General features: G+C 45.9%; 6 protein-coding genes across 6 annotated transcripts; 2 read left to right on the forward strand and 4 right to left on the reverse strand.

The window, feature by feature from the left end:
• Positions 1-157: 157 nt before the first annotated feature.
• N7508_011097 (uncharacterized protein) lies at positions 158-646 on the forward strand (the record flags this gene model as incomplete). Its single annotated transcript, XM_058469157.1, has 1 exon — positions 158-646. One exon carries the CDS (start codon positions 158-160, stop codon positions 644-646), a length of 489 nt encoding a protein of 162 aa, XP_058314135.1.
• A 479-nt stretch (positions 647-1125) lies between these two features.
• Positions 1126-1767, forward strand: N7508_011098 (uncharacterized protein; the record flags this gene model as incomplete). Its single annotated transcript, XM_058469158.1, has 3 exons — positions 1126-1294; positions 1343-1627; positions 1697-1767. The coding sequence occupies 3 exons, from the start codon at positions 1126-1128 to the stop codon at positions 1765-1767; spliced, it is 525 nt and encodes a 174-aa protein (XP_058314136.1).
• Positions 1768-2331: 564 nt separating this feature from the next.
• On the reverse strand, positions 2332-3176 carry N7508_011099 (uncharacterized protein; the record flags this gene model as incomplete). The annotated part of the gene is given in 2 exon segments (XM_058469159.1): positions 2332-2456; positions 2468-3176. 2 exon segments carry the CDS (start codon positions 3174-3176, stop codon positions 2332-2334), a joined length of 834 nt encoding a protein of 277 aa, XP_058314137.1.
• Positions 3177-7811: 4635 nt separating this feature from the next.
• On the reverse strand, positions 7812-11451 carry N7508_011100 (ATP-dependent helicase dcl2; the record flags this gene model as incomplete). Its single annotated transcript, XM_058469160.1, has 3 exons — positions 7812-10236; positions 10298-11308; positions 11360-11451. The coding sequence occupies 3 exons, from the start codon at positions 11449-11451 to the stop codon at positions 7812-7814; spliced, it is 3528 nt and encodes a 1175-aa protein (XP_058314138.1).
• Positions 11452-13453: 2002 nt separating this feature from the next.
• N7508_011101 (uncharacterized protein) lies at positions 13454-15214 on the reverse strand (the record flags this gene model as incomplete). Its single annotated transcript, XM_058469161.1, has 5 exons — positions 13454-13933; positions 13990-14133; positions 14192-14563; positions 14614-15095; positions 15181-15214. The coding sequence occupies 5 exons, from the start codon at positions 15212-15214 to the stop codon at positions 13454-13456; spliced, it is 1512 nt and encodes a 503-aa protein (XP_058314139.1).
• A 1016-nt stretch (positions 15215-16230) lies between these two features.
• N7508_011102 (uncharacterized protein) lies at positions 16231-17368 on the reverse strand (the record flags this gene model as incomplete). Its single annotated transcript, XM_058469162.1, has 3 exons — positions 16231-17032; positions 17098-17248; positions 17302-17368. 3 exons carry the CDS (start codon positions 17366-17368, stop codon positions 16231-16233), a joined length of 1020 nt encoding a protein of 339 aa, XP_058314140.1.
• Between the last annotated feature and the right edge of the window lie 1735 nt (positions 17369-19103).

Here is a 19103-nt window from a genome sequence, read left to right on the forward strand (position 1 = left end):
GAATAAAGGGCTTATTCATATTCATATTATTCAATTCATATTATTCATATTCGCAAATATTCAGGAATATTCATGAATAATCATATTCCTTTCGGATCCCTACTTTTGACAGGCAGTTCAAACTTGCACGCATGTGGGAAAGACAAATATCAGAAACATGCGCCCGGCAACTCTAATCAAAGATCTAGAGATTGATCCAAAACGTGTCGGTCGCCCAAGGCTTGACCCATACCAGAGGCTTCTCGGCCGATTTTACGAGCAACTGTTTCTTTTGAATGCACTTGGACAGACACGTGGTAACCACAAAACTTCATCTTTCGAGCTTGATGCTGCCCGGGCACGACGCAGACGATTTCTGCAAAATCTTTGTTTCGTTTGTGATTTCAGAAAGGGAGGCAGTACATGCACTGCAATTGGGCTTGAGGAGCTCGATACGCGCTACAACTTCTTTGTTGCTTCGAATAACGAAATCGATAAAATCGCTGCGTTTCTCCAAAACGTCCTCAACGTTTTGCGGGCCGTAGCCCATCAAGCTGGCACAAATGATGCTTGCACAGAATCAGAGTTCTTTCAGCTATGCATTGGATTTGCTGCTGAGCGCATCAAAGAGGAAGGCAATTGTCTTCGCAGAAACGCTAAAGTCTGACTTTCCAAGCTGAACAGACAAAATGCTGGCTCCGGTGTGCCCATCCCTTTCATCTATCAATACAGGGCCTCCTCTAATATGTTAATCGACGCAAAGGTTCACGATTGGTTGAATGGCTGCAAACAGTTATTGGCTTCGACGACCACTTCAGACTTTGCAAATTCGCGCACGACAACCGCCATTGCGATTCTATGAATGAGATTTCGAGTCGGGGGTTGGAAGAGGAGAGACGGTCAGGTCCTACCAGCAGGCGCTCATCTTTTGCCCTCGTACAACATTACATAGGGCGGCTTGCTCACCATATACGGGCTATTCAACAACTACTTAGGGATACCTCGGACCTGAGTCCTCTTCTTGATAACCACGCTGTCTGCAAGATTTATCCACTATCCGCAGTACCTCCACCCATTCGTGACTCGCATACCAATCTTCGGGGTATTCTGAACCGGATGTTTACGAACAAGGATAGTGAAAGAAAAATGCTCGAGGATGGTCTTCTCCACTTGAACAAGGTGGCCGAGATTTTTAAAACATTTCTGCATCCATATTATAGCTCCTTGCTCGAGGTCTATGCAGAGGTCCAAGTGCTGGATTACTTCTACAAGATGCAAATGGCATTCGCGGGTGCCGATCGTTTCATCGCTTGTAGTAAGCCAGCTTGCCTCTGCTGCGAAATGTATTTGAAATATCACCCAGCCCGTGTGATGGTGCATTCTTCTCACCGCAAAATTTGGACGAAGTGGAGTCCCCTATGTGTGCAACAATTTGACGACAAAAACCCTGCCGCCAGGCAACAAAAGGATATTCTGAACAAGATGACGCAAGACCTTCGCGAACAAGTGACTACCCATGTTTTGCAGCGCTTACCATCAAACCGCTGGCATCCAGATTCAAACACAAACATTACGGATATCCGGGAATTTGGCATCAACTCTGAATCGCTCGAGGTATCCGGTGCAGAAACTCCCGAGACTCTCTCAAGTACGTGTTCACAAAGTCATCAAAGCACGTCCAACAGTCCACCCAGCACAGACCTTTTGGATTGTCCAGACGCAGGAACGGATCTTGGTGAAGACTCTGGCTCGGAAAATGGGGGAGTTCCTCTTTTTAACAGCACTTGAACAAACTCAAATACGTGCCGAATCTTATTCTATGCATCTCTAGGTACACGAATCTACATTAACGAGAACAGATTTAGTTGCAAGATTGAATTGTATTTATACCATGTATTTCCATTTAGTGGCTTCGTGATGCCAGTCGAGTAGCAGAAATTTTTCCCAAAACCAGTATGGCTGGTTTGTATAGAGGTGCCTTACTCCTTGCCTCCCGTCGCCATTCTGTATTAGTCGTCTTCTGATGCACAAATATTGTAGGTAAACAAGGAATTGATATTATGCCCCGTGGCAAAATGTGGACTACAAGGCCAGATTGCGGTCCACGAGCGAAGACATGAAAGGTTGAAGTGTCAGACGCTCCTGTGCACAATTCTCATGGGAAGGTAACTCATATACTTATATCCTATAGTGAATGCGCAGTGTTGAATTGCAAAGCACTCCCGGTCTCACCCGCTCATCGGTCTTTCAAGAAATAACGACTATATAATGATATGCCAATTGCATATAAAGTTGAGCACGGTGAAAGCAAATGACACGTTTGTTGTTCAGTAGTTCGATCAAGCTAACATGTTACGCTTGTCGCATGAAAGGGGCATTGCGAAGCGCGTCCACCTGAATTTTCCAGATAGGTTCCGCTAGTCTGAGAAACTGAAGGTCAAACTCGTTTATCATAATTTGCAAGGAGACATCATCGACTCGTACAGACTTAATAGGCTAAATTGAATTTCCTGGAATTGTTTGAATGTCAGGTATCGCCACAGACTTTTCCAATAATCCATGGAATGTCTGGCAGTATGGTGTTCCAGGTTAACTCTTCTTGCGACCAGATAAAATGATGATTTAATAGCATGTGCCTTGGCATGTTTATAGAGCCGAATATCGGAGAACTTGTTGAAAGCATGAAGGATGCATACCGTATCCCAAGACTCGATGCGATGAAGAAGCAGCATAATGGAGCCACCAGGCTTCAGACAATGCATTGCAAATACTAGTTGGGAGACCATTAAACGTTGAGACTCACAGTGGCTGCGATATTTTTCTCTGGGATGATCTCTGCCTACGGCTTCTCCGCAAATTGCTATATCGTATTGGTTGTCAAGGAACGGCAGGCATAGTTCGAAACTGCTGGAATCAGGATGTGCCGTTGGAATACTTTCTTGACACACCATTTTCATGAGATACATCGTGATGTCTGTATATATGATATTTTGGCAAATATCCTTGGCCATTACTTCATAGCCACCAATTTCGGCTGGGAGAGTAACCGCATCAATGAATAACCCTGGAGCTTCCTTGGCGGCCGTCGTAGTAAACCCAACAGGTGCCATGCAGAGGTCAAGCATGCGAGGACAAACAGAGTCCAGTCTAAATATGCTCGTTTCCAATGCCATCCCTCTCCCCACCTGCTTTGTCATTTCATAGAACGAAGCTTTTCCTTTTTGTTTCGGTCTAGTTGCTTTCTTTCTTCGGTTCTCGAAAAAAGTATCACCGCCTTTGTCTGATCATTCCTGAATTATAAACTTAGTCTTCAACGTAAAAACGGAGAATTATTGACGAACACTTCTCTTCAAATCTTTCAAATCTTGAAAAGTCGGATGGAAAGATAGGTGATTCATCCACAGTTTGGTTGATCCACCCACAATCTCTTCAGCCATCGTCTCTTCGCGTTTAAGATGTTTGGTATAAGTAATAAACGCATTTTTGGGGAGTTCAGTTTCTCCAATAAGTTGACGTCAGCTGCGCACGGAAGAGTATTATATGAACAATGCGTAGGATAGTGATGCCGATGATGCCGATGTCGAAAAATGACGATTCTTCCAATGGTAGCGACAACGTACCAATAAAGGCTTCCACGTCCCATCTATTGCACATTGGGCACTTCTCAATGGCCTTGTTCCATACGAGTAACTTACATAGTTATCCTCCCGCGTGGTGGCCTCCCGCATGGTGGCCTCCCGCATGTTTTGAATGCATCACCAATCACATATTTGCAGTTCTAGCAGCAATCGTATCCGTACAAGTTATACCTCTCTTGTCTTCATTTAAGTGTATATACAAGCTCATCCCAGAGATTCAATAATGCAGTATGTATCTCCCTTGAGTCCATAGCCCATTTGTGCATTTCAGATTTGAAAAATCTCTTGATCATGCATACTAGAGAGAAACCGGGAAACGTTTGAAGTCCCACCGTAGCTCTGCAGCCGGTGGGCCTCACTACATGAACAGACTGTATCGCTTGCAGGTCATGTGTCAAAAGAGCGCAAGCCCAGTCCCAAAAAAGAAAAGGTCAAATAGTACATCTCGTGCCCACCCTCGGCCCAAGATAAGAAATAACGTGACTTTTTATTTCATGACATACTTTTTTTTAAAAAAAAGCAAAGGATTCCTGAAAAAAAAATTGATTCAACGAACATTTAGAAATTGTAGAGCAAAATACTAATCGAATTTAGCGGGCATTGTGTTCTTGTTGAGAGAATTTCTGTCGATCCTTGTACACAGACTTAGAAAATCCACTCCCTGTCATCGACATCTAGAAGCTCTCACTGAGCCGAAAGATTATCATAGCCAGGCTGTGAAGATATGTGAGTCTACTTATCAGACTTGGAAACTGGCAGACTTCATGAACACGTTCACCTGGGGATAATCACGCATTGCTCTCCGGCCAGTATCCGGACCCTGACACAAGTAGGTAGATATAGCTAGGCTTCCCAAAACTGAAGCCGTTCCAATGACTGTTTGGAGAGGATATTTGTGTTTCCGAGAAGGAGTTTAATCCCGACTTACACTATATTAGAAGCTCCAAATAATGCAAGCCACCAACGAGAACAAAGAATGATGCAATAAACAATGAGCATGGTATTCAGGATATTCTAGCATAGCCATTTCGATGGTGCATCTACCGATGATGCTTTAATTTGTAGTGCTTTTGAGCGTTGTCTTTCCGTGTGAATTTCGTCTTGCATACAGGGCAGACAAACAGCTCCTTGGGACCCCAAATTCTTTCAGCTAGATTCCTGTGACTAACTTTGACGTGCCGAGCAACGTCCTTTTTTGCAGCTGCTTTGTATGGGCACTCGGCACATTTGAAAAGTACAGTGTGTACTCGAACACGTTTCCTGAGATTCATTAGAAGATGAGCAAAGGTATAATCGATTTTGGAACATACTTCAACTGACAGTCAAGACCATAGCCTTCTAGCCTTTGACATTCTTCGAATTGATACAAGTACAGTTCATCACGTGGCGAAGAGGCGACCACTTCATCTGAAGGCATCTCAGCTTCTTCAGATTTCCAGTCGCACATTGCTACCGCGTCATGATCCACAGACTCATAATTGATATTTATCATTGGGCCAGTCAAGTTCGTAAAAGAAGAACTACCAGACGTGTCGCTTTCGTTGTTCAGGAATTCGTCGCATACAGTACTCTACAGAGACTCATTTGCATCGACGATTTCCTGTAGAGCAGGAGACGATATTCCAGTTGGATATAGAAAGGCAGGCCCTGTGGTGGGATTTTCAGGATTTTTATCTTCTTCGGTGATGTTTGACTCGAACATCGTGGAAATTGCATCGGTCGGAGGACAGCTTGAAGACGCATTCCCCGCCCTGGGTGGTAGGTTGACGGAGAATGAACTCGGAAGATGGGCCGTATAGGCCCCTGGGTCATCATTTCCCCGTGACCAAAGCTCCATGGCTGGCGTTGTCAGATGGTGGCCAAATGGGAGGTGAATAGTGCAACATCGTGAGCCGAAGCCAGATATAAATAGTCCATGCCAGCCGAGAGACCGACCCTCCCCCGGTGGGTCCAAAGACAATTTCCAGGCAACAGAAAGATAAGACGATTGTGAAATCCACTTTATCTAAATTTGCTTATCAGTGCAGATTGGGTAGCCATGCATGTATGTAATCTGTATTAGCCATTCTTCGTTTCAACACTGGCCTCCCCTCACCGTCTAATTTACTTGTATGCGTTTGTGGAATTCCGAACGCTGGAAAAGAGGTGCATCTCATGTCCCGTACCAAGTGTCTTTCACACTGAAATTCGCTTTGGCCACGTCACAGCGGCAGGCGGAGAATCGCTTTGATGCACTACTCTCTGTCAAGTAAATGACTCACAAATAATATGCGTGCATTTGATTGATTCCAAGCCGGTTAATCGGTAGCACTCACGTGGGGCCCTGTCATAGTATCCAGAGTCATTGTTTGTCCACTGAGCCTAAATTTGGGGTTTCGCTATAAAGGTTAAGATCAACTTGGGCGAGGAGGTATTCGGCTTCTTCGGACTGAAAGTTAACTTAGTGAATCAATCCGAGGACCCCAAGTAAGGTAGTGGAAGTGCTTCAATGTTCCTAGTAAATTGCAAAGACATATGTCTCGCTCGTAGTTCCTGGAGGGTGTATGATGTAGTCTTAGGATTTATGCGACCATCCAGTGATGCTACCTCAGACGATCTCCGAAATATTTCCACGCTATCCCACAAGAGCAAAGGAGTGTCGGGAGCCCCAATCGATCAAGATCAATGTTTTTGAAGAACCCCCCATAGTCCCGGGTCGCTACTATTTTCTGAGCTCCATGCTGCTCGTTCGTCTCCCCTCAAGCAGGCAAGACTCGATTTTGCTTTTCCCACCTTGCCTCTCTATTCTGTATATAAAAGGCACTGCAATACAGACCACTTGTCGCAGACAGTCCCTAACTGACGTTACGGTCAAAAAAACCGCGGCGACAAATGAAGTCACTCTCTTTGTTCCTATCGACTGCGTCAGAACACCAATGAATAATCCATCAAGCCATCTTAATTTGTTGTTGCAAGAATACGTTTCCTATGGAATGTTAAAATACGCTTGGTTGAGAGAGATGAAATTCTACATGATTCAAGCAATGCGTGATCTGATAAAGCGAAGAAAATTGCTCAACGAGCTGTTTTCCGCCAAAAGGTTGCCACAGTAGCCGCTCTCTGCATGTTGCAGAAGGCCACTCATGAACGCGAACGGTGTTTGGCAGCGTGAGCACTGAAAATCGAACGAAGTATCATCACATCTATAATGCTGTGCCTGATAGAACTCAAATGCTAGCTGATTTATCTCCTCAAGGCCAATTCCAGAGACACATGTTTCAGCCTCCAAATGCAATATTAACGCCGAGTGCGTCACGAATTTTCGTGAACACCCTGGGCAGATGATATTCTTTTCGACATGGGTAATCATATGCTAGTTTGAGGCGTTAGAAAGAAAGTTGGGGTATCATAATTGGGCCGGGTAACGAACGTTGTTCCGATTTTCTGAATTGTTGAAGTACCGGCGACATGTGTTACACATATTATGTTTCGCAACGTCGTGTTGGACAAGCTGGTTCGGAGCCTTGAATTGTTTATCGTAAGGTGCACATATATAATGCACCCTTTCTAGATGATCATCTAATTCACGTTCTGTTGCGTAATCAAGCGGCGAAGAGCAGTGATGGCAGATATTGTGGTTCGGGGAGTCTTTAATATGCTGCTGCCGCGCATCAGTCGAGGAGAAGCCTCTCTCACAACGGGTACAGTAGCGGGTCGTTGACGCCATGTTGACAAGCAACTTCAGTTAGTATTTTGAGACGTCAAGGTCAGCTATGACAAGAGTTGTGTAACTGCTTGGTGCGGGGCTTCAGGAGGAAATATATATTATGTCCACCGGAGAGGGAATATCTTTTATTCCGAAAGTCGCCTCTCGTAGAATATACCTTCTCTATGTGTGATGCTTCTTTATGATCCTCCTTTTTATTTCTATAGCCTATCAAGTCTCCACGTCGAAATTAACGTTCATTGGTCTTTTCCAATTCCCTAGATTATTTTCGGAAGTTCAGTGTATATTAATTCGATGCTGTAAATCACTTCGGTCTCGCAAAATGTAATCAACTTTTGATAGAAGATGCCTCTCATTATTCCCAGCCCGCAACAGGAACTAAATGCGTAAGCACGCCACGTATGTCTGTTTAACGAGATGGATCTATAAACCATTTACTAGAGATGACTTCTCTTGAGTACGGAAGACTTCCATTTTCGCAGTCAGGTTTATGACAAATATGCTAATGCCGCATCGGCACCTCGCACAACCCCCTCGCTTTTTGTTAGACAATTGTCGATAGATGCGATCTTCGCACCCTCTAGCCAGACAGAGATATTGTAAAGCCCGTCAACATTTTGTGCCAATTGGAAATCTGGTCTCTGGGTACCAAGAATGCGGTCCAGAGCGTTCCTGGGGTGCTCGAGGTGTACCGCCTGCCCCACAAAACGCTCAAGATAAGCTATCAGATTCATTCTTTCCAAGAACTTCTCGCATGCATCTATACAACCTCCGCTATCTATATAGATAGCTCCAAGAGTACTCTCAATAAGATCGGAATAGAACTTGGGTGGTGCCAACTGAGCGAGCGTGGCCCAAGGATATGAAACCTCCTTTTCTAAATTTCTTCTGATCTTATCGCCGAGTCTTCGATACCGCTCGCTGCATGAAGCCTGAATCCTGATTAATTCTGGAGCATCGTGACGCATGAACATCCACAAAGGAGTAGTTTTGGACAGGGTGCTCGGTTCGCAATCTTCTGGTATCGAACTTGGCTTGTAACAAAATGGCTCGGTCAAGGTGAGCTCCATGCAGAGAAATGCTAAGAAGTCGGCGTTGACTAAAGCAGCTCGAAGCTCCGTCATTCGACCTTCAGCAAGCTTGGGATGCTGATTGTACAGATTCTTCGAAACAAGAAAGTCAAGAATCGCATCTCCCAGAAATTCGAGCCGCTGATAAGACCCAGTTGTGTTGTCTCTTTGCCATGATGGGTGTGTGAGTGCTTCCCAAATCAGGGCCCGGTCCTGGAATTTGAAGGCAAGCAGTAGGTCGACTTTCTCTTCTAAGTGGACCAAAAACGTGTGGTCTTTGTCTCGCGTACGTTGTAGTTTGGTTGAGATGTTAGAAAGTTCCGGGAGAAATATGCCAAGAAGCTGCTGGGAGAGCGGTATTCCACCACATTCATAGGCTGCTGCTGTGAGCGCTTCGACCACATCCGCGAAAACCTTTCTAGGAAGTGTCCTATTCTGCAATTGATCCACAACCGGTGAGAAGACTGGGTGTTTTCGTGTGATGAAATCAGCACAGATAAACCTTTCTAGATGAGCATTGGCCGCTGCGCACGTCAACCTCTCATTCGAGATGAGCAGGTCCTTGAACTTTGACAGATAGCCTTCATGCCACAAAGGATATTTGGAAAAGGCATGTAAGGCGACCACAAACTTGAGGATGGAATCACCCAAAAATTCCAAGCGCTGGTAATTGCTTGGCCATTGAGAAGAAGGCGCTGTGATTGCTTCTTGGAGATAGCTTGAGTCGATCACAGGTAGATCTTTAAACATCTTGGTTTGTATTTCATTTGCCATGAGATGTCGATGCAGAAGTTGTATGATTGGCGGAATCGCGAGGCTGGCTTGACCCAGTTCCCAGGGCAGGGAGTCAAGGATGCATTCCGCGGCCGCTACGCGGGTTGTTTTGGAGGATTCGGCTTCGTTCAAGGTTCTGGAAGATAACGGAGCTCGCTGAAGGAGGTTCTTTCTCTTTCTAAATTTGCGGCACTCAACAAACAGCTCCTTGGGATCTAGCCCTTGAATCCATCTCACAAAAATGTGTGGGACAAAATAAAGGCTAGGGCTGCGGATAAAGCCGGAGGGGGCAAGAATCGGAACTTTAGTTTGGCCCCCACCAATGGTGATAGACCCTTGATTGACACTGAGCCAGTTTTTCAAATCTTGCAAAGGAAGATCCGGGGTGAAAAAAGGCAAAAACTCTGGATACTGTTCCTGTGCAAGACTTGCGCGCGTCGATTGGAAGAGTAGCGTCGTGACCTCCCGCAGAAGGTATCTGGAGGACGGTGAAATAGCAGTCTCGGTATTGAGAGGCTGCAAGGTAACGGTGAATGGGGTTTGTTTATCCCAGTAAAGATCTAGGTCGCTATTCACAGGTAGCTTGACAGGCGTAAAGAGCGCCATTGCAAGTTCTGGCCGGTCCTCCCCGTTTGTGGCGAAGTTGATGCGGCACTTGTACAGTTTTCTCTCTGTCCAAAGCCCCGGAATGCCTTTCCAGAAGTTAATCAGACTTTCTCCATCGGGAAGCTCCGCGAGAATATCATTTTCTTGAATCTCACTGGTCCATGGGTCGTCCGAAAACAAAGGAAGAAGATGATCATCTATGAGTTTGTGACCATGCAAGGCACGCACGGCCTGAAAGGCGGCATCCTCTCGGGCTGACTGCTTGGTTCCCCACCAATGGTGGCCATTCACAATCCGTAAAGAACGGTCGATGCCGCTCGGCAGATAAACTGTTGATCGTGTCCGTCCCTCACTGTTCTTCTTGTACGAGAACGTGGGATGGGTTTCGCTAGGCGGTTCACCTCGCAGGGTTGCGCAGAAATGATACAGATGGGATATGGCGTTTTCGCTGGTCAACAGGGCACTGCAGAAGGTTGACATGGGTCAGCTAGCTTATAGGCAATCTTGAGACAGGAGAAGCAAACCCCGTGTCCAATCGCAGTTGGAGAAAGACCTCGTCTAATTGTTTGTCGTTTATCTCTGGCACCTGATAGCTTCGCTGGTGGTCCAGACATATATCTTGCATTTGCCTTTCAAGGTCGCCATATTGCTTTGAAGACGCGGTAATGAACTCATCATCTGCTGCTTTCATCACAACAAATTCCGAAACGCCCTGTCGTGCTCGACCTCGGCGCTGGATAAAAGATGTGATATTGTCTGGAGGGTCAAAAGAAATGACAAGGTGGCACGCTGGGAGATCAATACCTTCTTCTAGCACGCTGGTAGCAATGATCAGATTTTTCAAGCCACTCCGGAAATTCAGCACCACGTCCTCATTCATTTCAACAGATGAAGCGTCTTGTTTGGCCCAAGATTCAGATCGGACAGAGCTGCTGACACAGGGCGCGCATCGGAACGTATTTCGAGTCCATGGGTGAGCACCAAGTAGCGCGGATAGAAGATGAGCGGTTACCCTTTCTCGAACGAAAACGATACCCGAAAAGTCCGAGTGATTCTTTTCTTTCAGAAATGATAGGAGTTGTGACACTTTATTCGAAATGCTGCTAGGCAACTGTAGGCTGATAACGGGCCCGTCCACAATACTGTTCAGTACGGTTCTCAAAGCCGTAAATCTGTGATTATATGACCGAACAGACGAAACAGTTTGGTGTTTAGTAATGTGCTGGACGAACTGTTGAAGGGTTTTTGTCAAGAAGTGTTGTAAAGCCCATGCTCCTAAGTGATGCCAAATAGCCCGCGCTTTCGAGGGGACCTTGAAAAGTTCGCTAGGGATATAGACTTCGCTTTTGCTGTGTTCACGCAACTCCATGACCACCTTTTCCAGTGTGTCCAGAAAAGCTGGAGAGCTTACCATGCCATCGCAAATTTGGTTGTAGGAAATTCTAGTGAGATTCCGGTGAGGGACATACTCCGTCAGTTCTTCACGCTGTAGTGATGGCGCTCGACAGGCTGCGTCCAGGTTTTGTTCAAGCTTCCTTGAAATTTGTTAGTTGCATTTCTGTTCAGCATGGCACGGCTTCACACACGGAATTTTAGCCACATCAACTGAGGCTGTGAGGCCGAGGATACTGGGAAGGGTCGAGTTTTCTAGCTTGGCCACATGATAGAAATCGCGCATGATGCGGTTTCCTGGATGTGATTTCATACAATGATGGGCTTGTATATCGTCAGCTTGATAAAGGCAAGGATCCGGTCTTCTCAGTTCGCACCCTCATCAAACACTATCAAAGCAAGTTGGTGCAGTGATATAAAGCCGTGAGTGAGTGCATCGGCGAGCACGGCATGGGTAGAAAACACGACTTTCATTCCCCGAAGAGCCGTGTCCCAAATACGTTGATTGCGCCAACAGTCAACTTCATCATCTCCTGTCAGCATTCTCATGCTGACTGCGGGCATAAATCGTGACAGATATTCTAACTGTTGGCTGCACAAGACCTTGGTCGGGACCAAGAACCACACCATCTAAAGAGAATAATGTCTAGTAGTGCTTCGTGGTCAGCGACGGGGAATTTGTCTACCTGATGTTCCTGGCAGCGTTCCAGTTCCGCCATAATTCGCATGCTAGCTCTACTGAAACATCAATGCTAGGTCATCTGATATCCAATCACGCAATACGCACATATAAGTTTTTCCGCTTCCCGTTGGCAACTATTGATTCGCTTTCAGTCTTGGGCATACCGCGGACCTATTGAAGCTTGAATCTTACCACAGCTATTATGTTGTTCTTCATGCTCATGTCAAACATTTCAAGTTGGTAGGCGCGGGGCTTCACGTTGCTCATCTTGGCGGTCAATGTGGTAAGAAAATTGGACAAAATCAAGGAAGCTTGATATCATACACAACCGAGAGATACGATTTCAACTTGACGCATATGCTTGAAGTTTATCTCTTTCTTATACTTAGATGGGCATCATCCTACCTGCGTGAAGAAGTGCATATGATGTATCAAACAAGGGTGACCATTGCGGAATCTCTCGCGCCAATCACACCGTGCGACGTGTACGTGAAACAATATGCAGAATCGTGAGTCAGTTCAAATGCACGGTCCTCCGCAGTAAGTATTCCTAGACCCTATCTGGCAGGTTTAATTTTTGTTTTACTTATCCAGAATGTTTGCCATTCATTCCATACGTCATCATTCGTATTTCCACGGGCGCCATTTTTGCTTCTTCATCTCGTCATTAGCATCGGCGAAACTTCCAAAGAGTGCATTGAAAACTTAGTATATTCCAAGAACCATTGAGCTCAAAAATCAGACTTTCGCTTTACTGCGTGGGAGCAGACGAACCTGAGCCCTATGGAAATAGGGAGACAGTCCACCTAGTGATAGAAAGTTCGGGCATTCTGATTGGTTTCAGTTGGGCTTTTGTGGGACTGTCTCGATTCTAGAGCTAATCATTGTCATATACTCGAGAATCTTATTCAGCTGATGATACTGTGCTCAACTAAGTATACCGCTAGTCACCCTTTAGGACAAAATGGGTCAGCGCGCACCCGACCCATCCTATTTGTGGGGAAATGACATAGTTCATTCAATCAGTCAATGAACTGGCTGGTGATTTGATTACCTCAGTACTAACTAGGAATGTCATGCGACGCTAAATTTTGCTTTAGAGCTCCAACGTGATATTAAACATGCCACATACCGTGTGAACTTAGCAAAGTGCGCAGGAGTTCACCGGAATGTAAGATTTGATCCTAGGCCCTGTGAACGCTCGCCAGGGGTTCTTCACTTGGCCAGAAGCGCCCTCCTTAGAGCTATATACTCGAAGTAAAAAGCCCCTAGTATTTTCTTGAGAGCACTGATGCTTTAGAGTGAGTACACAGGCCACGTAGGTGCATTGAGTCTTTTATATGGTCACTCAATCATGTAGAGTCAGAACCATATTTTCTCGCGGAGATTTACTCTCATTGCTTGTTTCCTGTGTGTGTTGTATTCCCTACCTTCAATAGAATAGACAGGTTGTAGTCATAAAGCGTCGTGTCTAGACATGGTCCTGCGTAGTTGAAGTTTGATAAAAATCTTAAAAGATTAATCATTTCTGATAAGTGGTAACACAGGCCATTTGCAATGAGGTGGAATCGTTTAATGGCTAGCTCATCTTGCTCATCTTGCACTCCTAAGACGATGTAACACTTTTTCCACCATCTTCCGTCAATCTTTTTCGGATCTTGATGACTAAATATCCAGCACCTAGTCTACTCAAGCCTGGAGAGCTAGGTGTTTCTGCCGCAGAGCACAATGCCGCGGCAGGGGAGAACAGCAAGGCCTCACCCACCCGAAGATTGACAATTCGGTAGAACAATGAGAACTTACCTGATATTTCGGGCGCTGCTAAGTCTTCTTCAGTGGCGGCCGTTGTTTCCCTATTGGGTTGTGTCCCCAAAGCTGCCGCCGCCACGTGCCCTTGTAATGCATGTAACCATGCTGGCGAGGAGAATCTGTGGACAATGGTGACCGAGCATAGACTGAGGAGATCGCTTGAAATTGTTGGCTCTTGGGTGGAAATAAGGATGCGGGCCCCAAGGTGGCGTTGCAACCTGACAGTTGAAAGAAGGGTGTCTGTAAAGTTGCGCGCTTCGACTGAATCTTTCATATACTACACAGAGCGCGTCAACGGCTATCGGCATGAGATTCTATTTGAGAGTGACGAACCTTGTGGGCCTCGTCGAGTGCAACTACTCGGCCAATTTTCGTGTCCTGTTCCATGAATATTTCAAAGCAAATATTGAACAGGGAACACGCCGTATCAGGAGAAATACACGGACAGGAAAGATCAATGATCGTCAATTGTGATGGCTGGCGAAGTTAAATTAGTTTTTCGTTGCGATACTAGGGCTGACTGTCAGAGTCTGACCTTTGGTGCCCAGCTCGAGCCTGTGCGTTGACATTTTCCCTTTTTTTTGTTTAGCCCACTCGGTGGCTTTGCTTGCTGGGAAGGCATAAAGCTCTCAAGCGTCTCTAGGCGCTGTTTCAATGGCTCAAGTTGACCAGGGAGAAGATCAGAATCAAGAACCCGCCTTTTGAATTCTTGGTAATCGAATTGGGATGCGTGCTCTTGCTGCAGAAGGCGCATCTCTCGTAGAATACGCTGGACGGTATGCATGTACAAAGGTACTGGCCCTTTATCTTGGCCCACAGCCATAAGATCGAGCATGCGCTTGGTATTCAAGTTGGCTTGATCTATCTGTAAAGGCTCCACCTTGATATTGAACCTTGCGTAGGTCCTCTAAGATATATGTTAGAGGCAGTAACATTTCGAGAGTAAATTTATATTACCTGGATAGTTCTAATGTTTGTTGGAGCACACAGAACTCTGACATTGATCTGAGAATGAGACGCGAGGAATGCAGCCTCACAAGGAGAGCCGCCATTATCGCAAATGAAAGTGTCATAGTGAAAAACGACAGCTGTCAAGGGATTTGAAAGTCTACCAGCCTCGGAGGGAATCAAACAGCCCTCCAGTATGCAGGATAGCGTATGGCTTTTACCCGAGCCCTGAGAGCCGCAGATGAAGGTGCTTGATGGCGATGAAACATTGAAAAATAGTCGCGGGTCTTTTTCAAAAAGCTGTTGGCGAAAACTTGGAAAGCCAGGTGCTTCTAGCTTCTTCAATCCTCCCAATAGGCCAAACTGGGATGGGGTGTGATCGGATTGATTGAGAACTGGGCCCGTGAAGATGGGAGCTAGCACGATGTCGTCGTCGCGGTCATCAGAATCATCAATCTTCAAGAGACTCAGGTGATATGCTAGATTCGGATCTAAATCCGTGATCAGCCTCGTGGTCACCTGTAGAAAAAACGCAATCTTTTTTGAGAAAGATCATCGAGGTAGATAGTAACGAACCACTCTGATGTTCTCTGTTTTTGGAGCTCGACATCTTCAAAATCTTTATTCTGGAATTTCGGTCTGGTCTTAGATACTGGATATCTCTTATTTATGGCCTAGACCTAATGTCCCTATTCGGTGTACCGCCATATCCTGAGATAACAGCGGTGTAAAAAACTTTTCGATGTGCGCTTTTGCTCCGGATTACAAGAGCTATTAGCTCTAACGATGTATCCCTGGGGCCATTGCTTGGTATCTATGCAGAGAGACGATAGGACAGATAACTTGGTAGATAGATAGGAGACCTAGGATTGAATCGCGTCGCTAAACGACTTTCGATAGCGTAAGTCAGTAAGGAAGATATCCACTTTACTGACTTTGACTTTTTCTGCATGAGCGGCCTCCTGCATTGGTGGCCTCCCACATTGGTGGCCTCCCGCATTGGCGGCCTCCCGCATTGGCAGCTCTGGAAAATTAGCCTGCAGTTCGTATTTTACCAGTCGAGCCTGCTGCAGGATACAAAAAGCTTGTTGTGAGCCGATCTTACAGCTAGTCTGGTCTTGATCATGCGGAACGCACGTCTTTTTTGTGAGCTCCCGCATCCGTGCTCCTGTGATATCCGGCTTGTAACATTTGTACGGCTAAAAATGCCCACGAAAGTTGAACGAGGGCAGAATTAATGTTTCGTTTAAGTTACTGAAAGACAAAGAAATCGTGACCAACTCCGTACTCCCAACAGCACCACCTCAATCCAAATTGGATCTGAAAGCAATAGCAGTCAAGAAGGGGTCCATAGGAAAGGGGGCGGAAGCAGTGAACGAAAGCTTTTCGAAGCTGGCCATAAATATTGAATATCTACCTAGCGCCTTCACTATGAGTATCGTCTCATCCGAACCGTTTATATATAGATAGATAGAATTTGATGTCCACTCTTGAGCAACTGGGTTTTATCTTGATTTCTTGTTTTACCGTTGGAATAACTTGTTTAACGAAGTAAGGGAGCACGTGTATTGCTGTACTAAATATCTCATTGAAATCACATCCTCAAGTGGTCTAGCTGCCATGCTCTCATGTCTCCATTAAATCAGGCGGTAATACACCAGTGATATCCCCTCCCTGCTCTCGTAACTCAAGCTCTTCGCCAACATTCTCCCGAACAATCTCAAACTTCCCCATACTCCTTGCAAATGCCACCAACCTCCTCAAACGGGCCGCAAACTCTGCCAAGGCTTTTTGATATTCCTCCTCCCATGCTTGAATAGCATCTTTTGTATCAATGATCTTGATCGATGTGAAGACTCCGGATTCATGATGTGCTAGCATGAAGTTTGGGATCTGAGCAACCCACAACCTGGGCATCTCTTCTGACGCTGTATCAGCATCTATCTTTGTCCTTGATCGAGATTTTAAATCGAACACTGTAGATTGAGGGATGCGCCGTTCCCTTTTCTCAATACGAAGAGACTTTGTCTGCTCTGTCGATTTAGTTGGGTATGCAGCCGAGTCTGCAGTATTGGCCATCGACTCGAGCAACTCTTCATCCATCGTATCCCTAGGAATAGACCTAGTATCCGAGTACGACTGAGAATTTGAAGAAAGCCCGGAAGGCGGCGCCTTCGGTCTGTCCCCATGACCTGGAACACGCTCTGGCAAAAAGCCGTCTCCTTCAAATCTAATCAAAGCCTTCATACCCGCAAACTCGTACTCTAATATGCGCTGGTATGACTCCGAACCCCGCATGTCGTATGCCCAGGCTGTATATGCCTCCGGAAACGAGTGTCCATACCCATAAACACCTGGGATAGTCTCGAAGGGCGACTTCTCACGTCGCAGAAAGAATACTGTGTCCCCGACAGCCTCGACGAGGATCCTGAATGTTTTGTCTGAGCCTCGAGCGAAGAGGAGCAGATTACCCATTAAACTGCCACAAGCAACGATGGTCTGTTTTCTGCAGCTGGATTTGAACGGCTCATTGGCTCCAGTGGATAGGTTGGGTGGCGGGAGGCATTTTGGTTGCGGTAGTATGTACCGGAGCCTTCGCGAAATTTTGTGGGTTTATCTGGCTTTTTGAATTGGGGCGGCTCGCCTGCACTAATGGGTAAGCTGGGGTTTGGGACTGGACATTCTATGAGTACCTACCTGGAGCAACAATGGTGCAGTTTGCTCGATCAAGCCAGTTGTAGGACGCTAGGTATTGGCTATTCATGATTCGAGCTGGGCTGGTTTTTTCATGGCTAGGTCATGTAAATCTTTAAGATCTATCATTTGGGTTTGAGCCTCGTTGGTTTTGGAAGCCTTTCCATCTTCCCGTCTTGCTGCGACCTCTTTGTGACTGGAGATGCGACCTAGACATACTGGGTACGAAGTTTTGGATTGGCGAGATAGATGAAATAGGACGGAGATGAAACAAGCCAGGTATTGATGGAAAACAATCAAAGTACCTGAAAATGGGAAATATTCACTGTGATAAATAAGCGAATTACTTCGAGGTTTCATGATGCATGGTCGGCCCGCCATCCCCGACTGCTTTGAGTGCGCGTGGCTTGGCCCTGACCCTTGTCGACACGTCACAGTGAGCCTTGCTGCCCAGTCATCCGTCAGCCACTGACATCCTGCATATTCAATATAAGGGTGATGCGCCAAGCAGTAAAAGCAACAATAAGTGCGACAGTACAGTACACGCATTGCTGCCCAGTCTTGATGCATGAGCCATCGTTCCGTTTGGCCAACGATCCTTCACTACTCCTCACTCTTCTTTCTGCTGCCGATTTTAGTCAATCGTAGTCCGCTCAGCAGTATTGGGAAAGTTGTATCTCACACGTTAGATCACTGAAAGGTTTTACGGGTTTCATAGTGATTATGGCTCCTGCATCAAATGTCCGGTCGGAGCGACAAGCCAAATTCTACAGAGATGTTCTCTTCGAAAAAAGTCGATAACGTGAACGATGTATATACAAGCAATAATGCAAGTAGTTTACAGCAAGAACAGTTCAACGGTCTTGCAATTGTCTTTAACTTATGATGCCCAGTCGACGGCAGAGTTTTCTTGCCGCCAAATGTCCAGCAATCTTTTTTTTGGGCCCAATTCCTGATGCATGCGCGGTTCCAAATCGTATTGTCACTTTAAACTGCGGAGGATCTGAATCCAGCTTTAAAACCGTACGTTCTACTGTTTTCTTTTCTTCTTGTCCTTTTTCATTCAAAGCCGAGGTGTATTTGCCTAGGTTTTCCTCATTGCGTGTTTCAGACCGTAGGGTTGCTTCGCTTGTGGGATTGCTCTGTCGAGGCTCCTGCGGTCGGTGGTCGGTGAATGAACCCAAAGTATCAATCCGAGGTTCTGTGGTGCGCCATCTATGACTAAATCGAAGTAGGCTGTCTAGCAGAGCATGTGCCTCTGGCCTTGGTAGCGAGCTGTAAGCAAAGCCGAGGGCTTGAAAGACAGCTACCTTCGGGTTACTGTCGCGATCGTGAAAGGGAAAACCACGCGCTGATTCCAGGTAACGAATTCCTGCAACATAGTCATATGACTCAATGAAATGACTAGTATCCGCCTGTTACTAAGTCAATATCGCTGGGAAGCTTGCTTCCAGGTTAAAGAGTAAGGCGACTTACCAGTAAATTTTGGGGTTCGCTAAACCGCGCTAGGGCTAATATGACATTTGCGCGGAACATTTCTTCTCCCACGAGCGGGTCTGAAACTGTATTAGAAAGCCATATATAATAGAATATAAGCAAAGCAGGGGACTTGCAGCTCCGAGAATAATGATAAGTTGACGATTGACAAGTGGCCATAGTGATATACTCCAAGTCAGCAAGCAACCGAAATAGTCTTGGGTCTGGAGAGATAGAGCCGGATAGACGTGGTTTCAGCACTTTGATAAAAGACTCAAGAGCGAAGTGACACATTTGTACTCCAAGAGCGAAGAGCGTCAGACCTCACT

Source organism: Penicillium antarcticum (genome assembly GCF_028974205.1).
Source record: "Penicillium antarcticum strain IBT 31339 chromosome Unknown utg000010l_segment0_segment0, whole genome shotgun sequence".
Classification (NCBI taxonomy): Eukaryota; Fungi; Ascomycota; class Eurotiomycetes; order Eurotiales; family Aspergillaceae; genus Penicillium; species Penicillium antarcticum.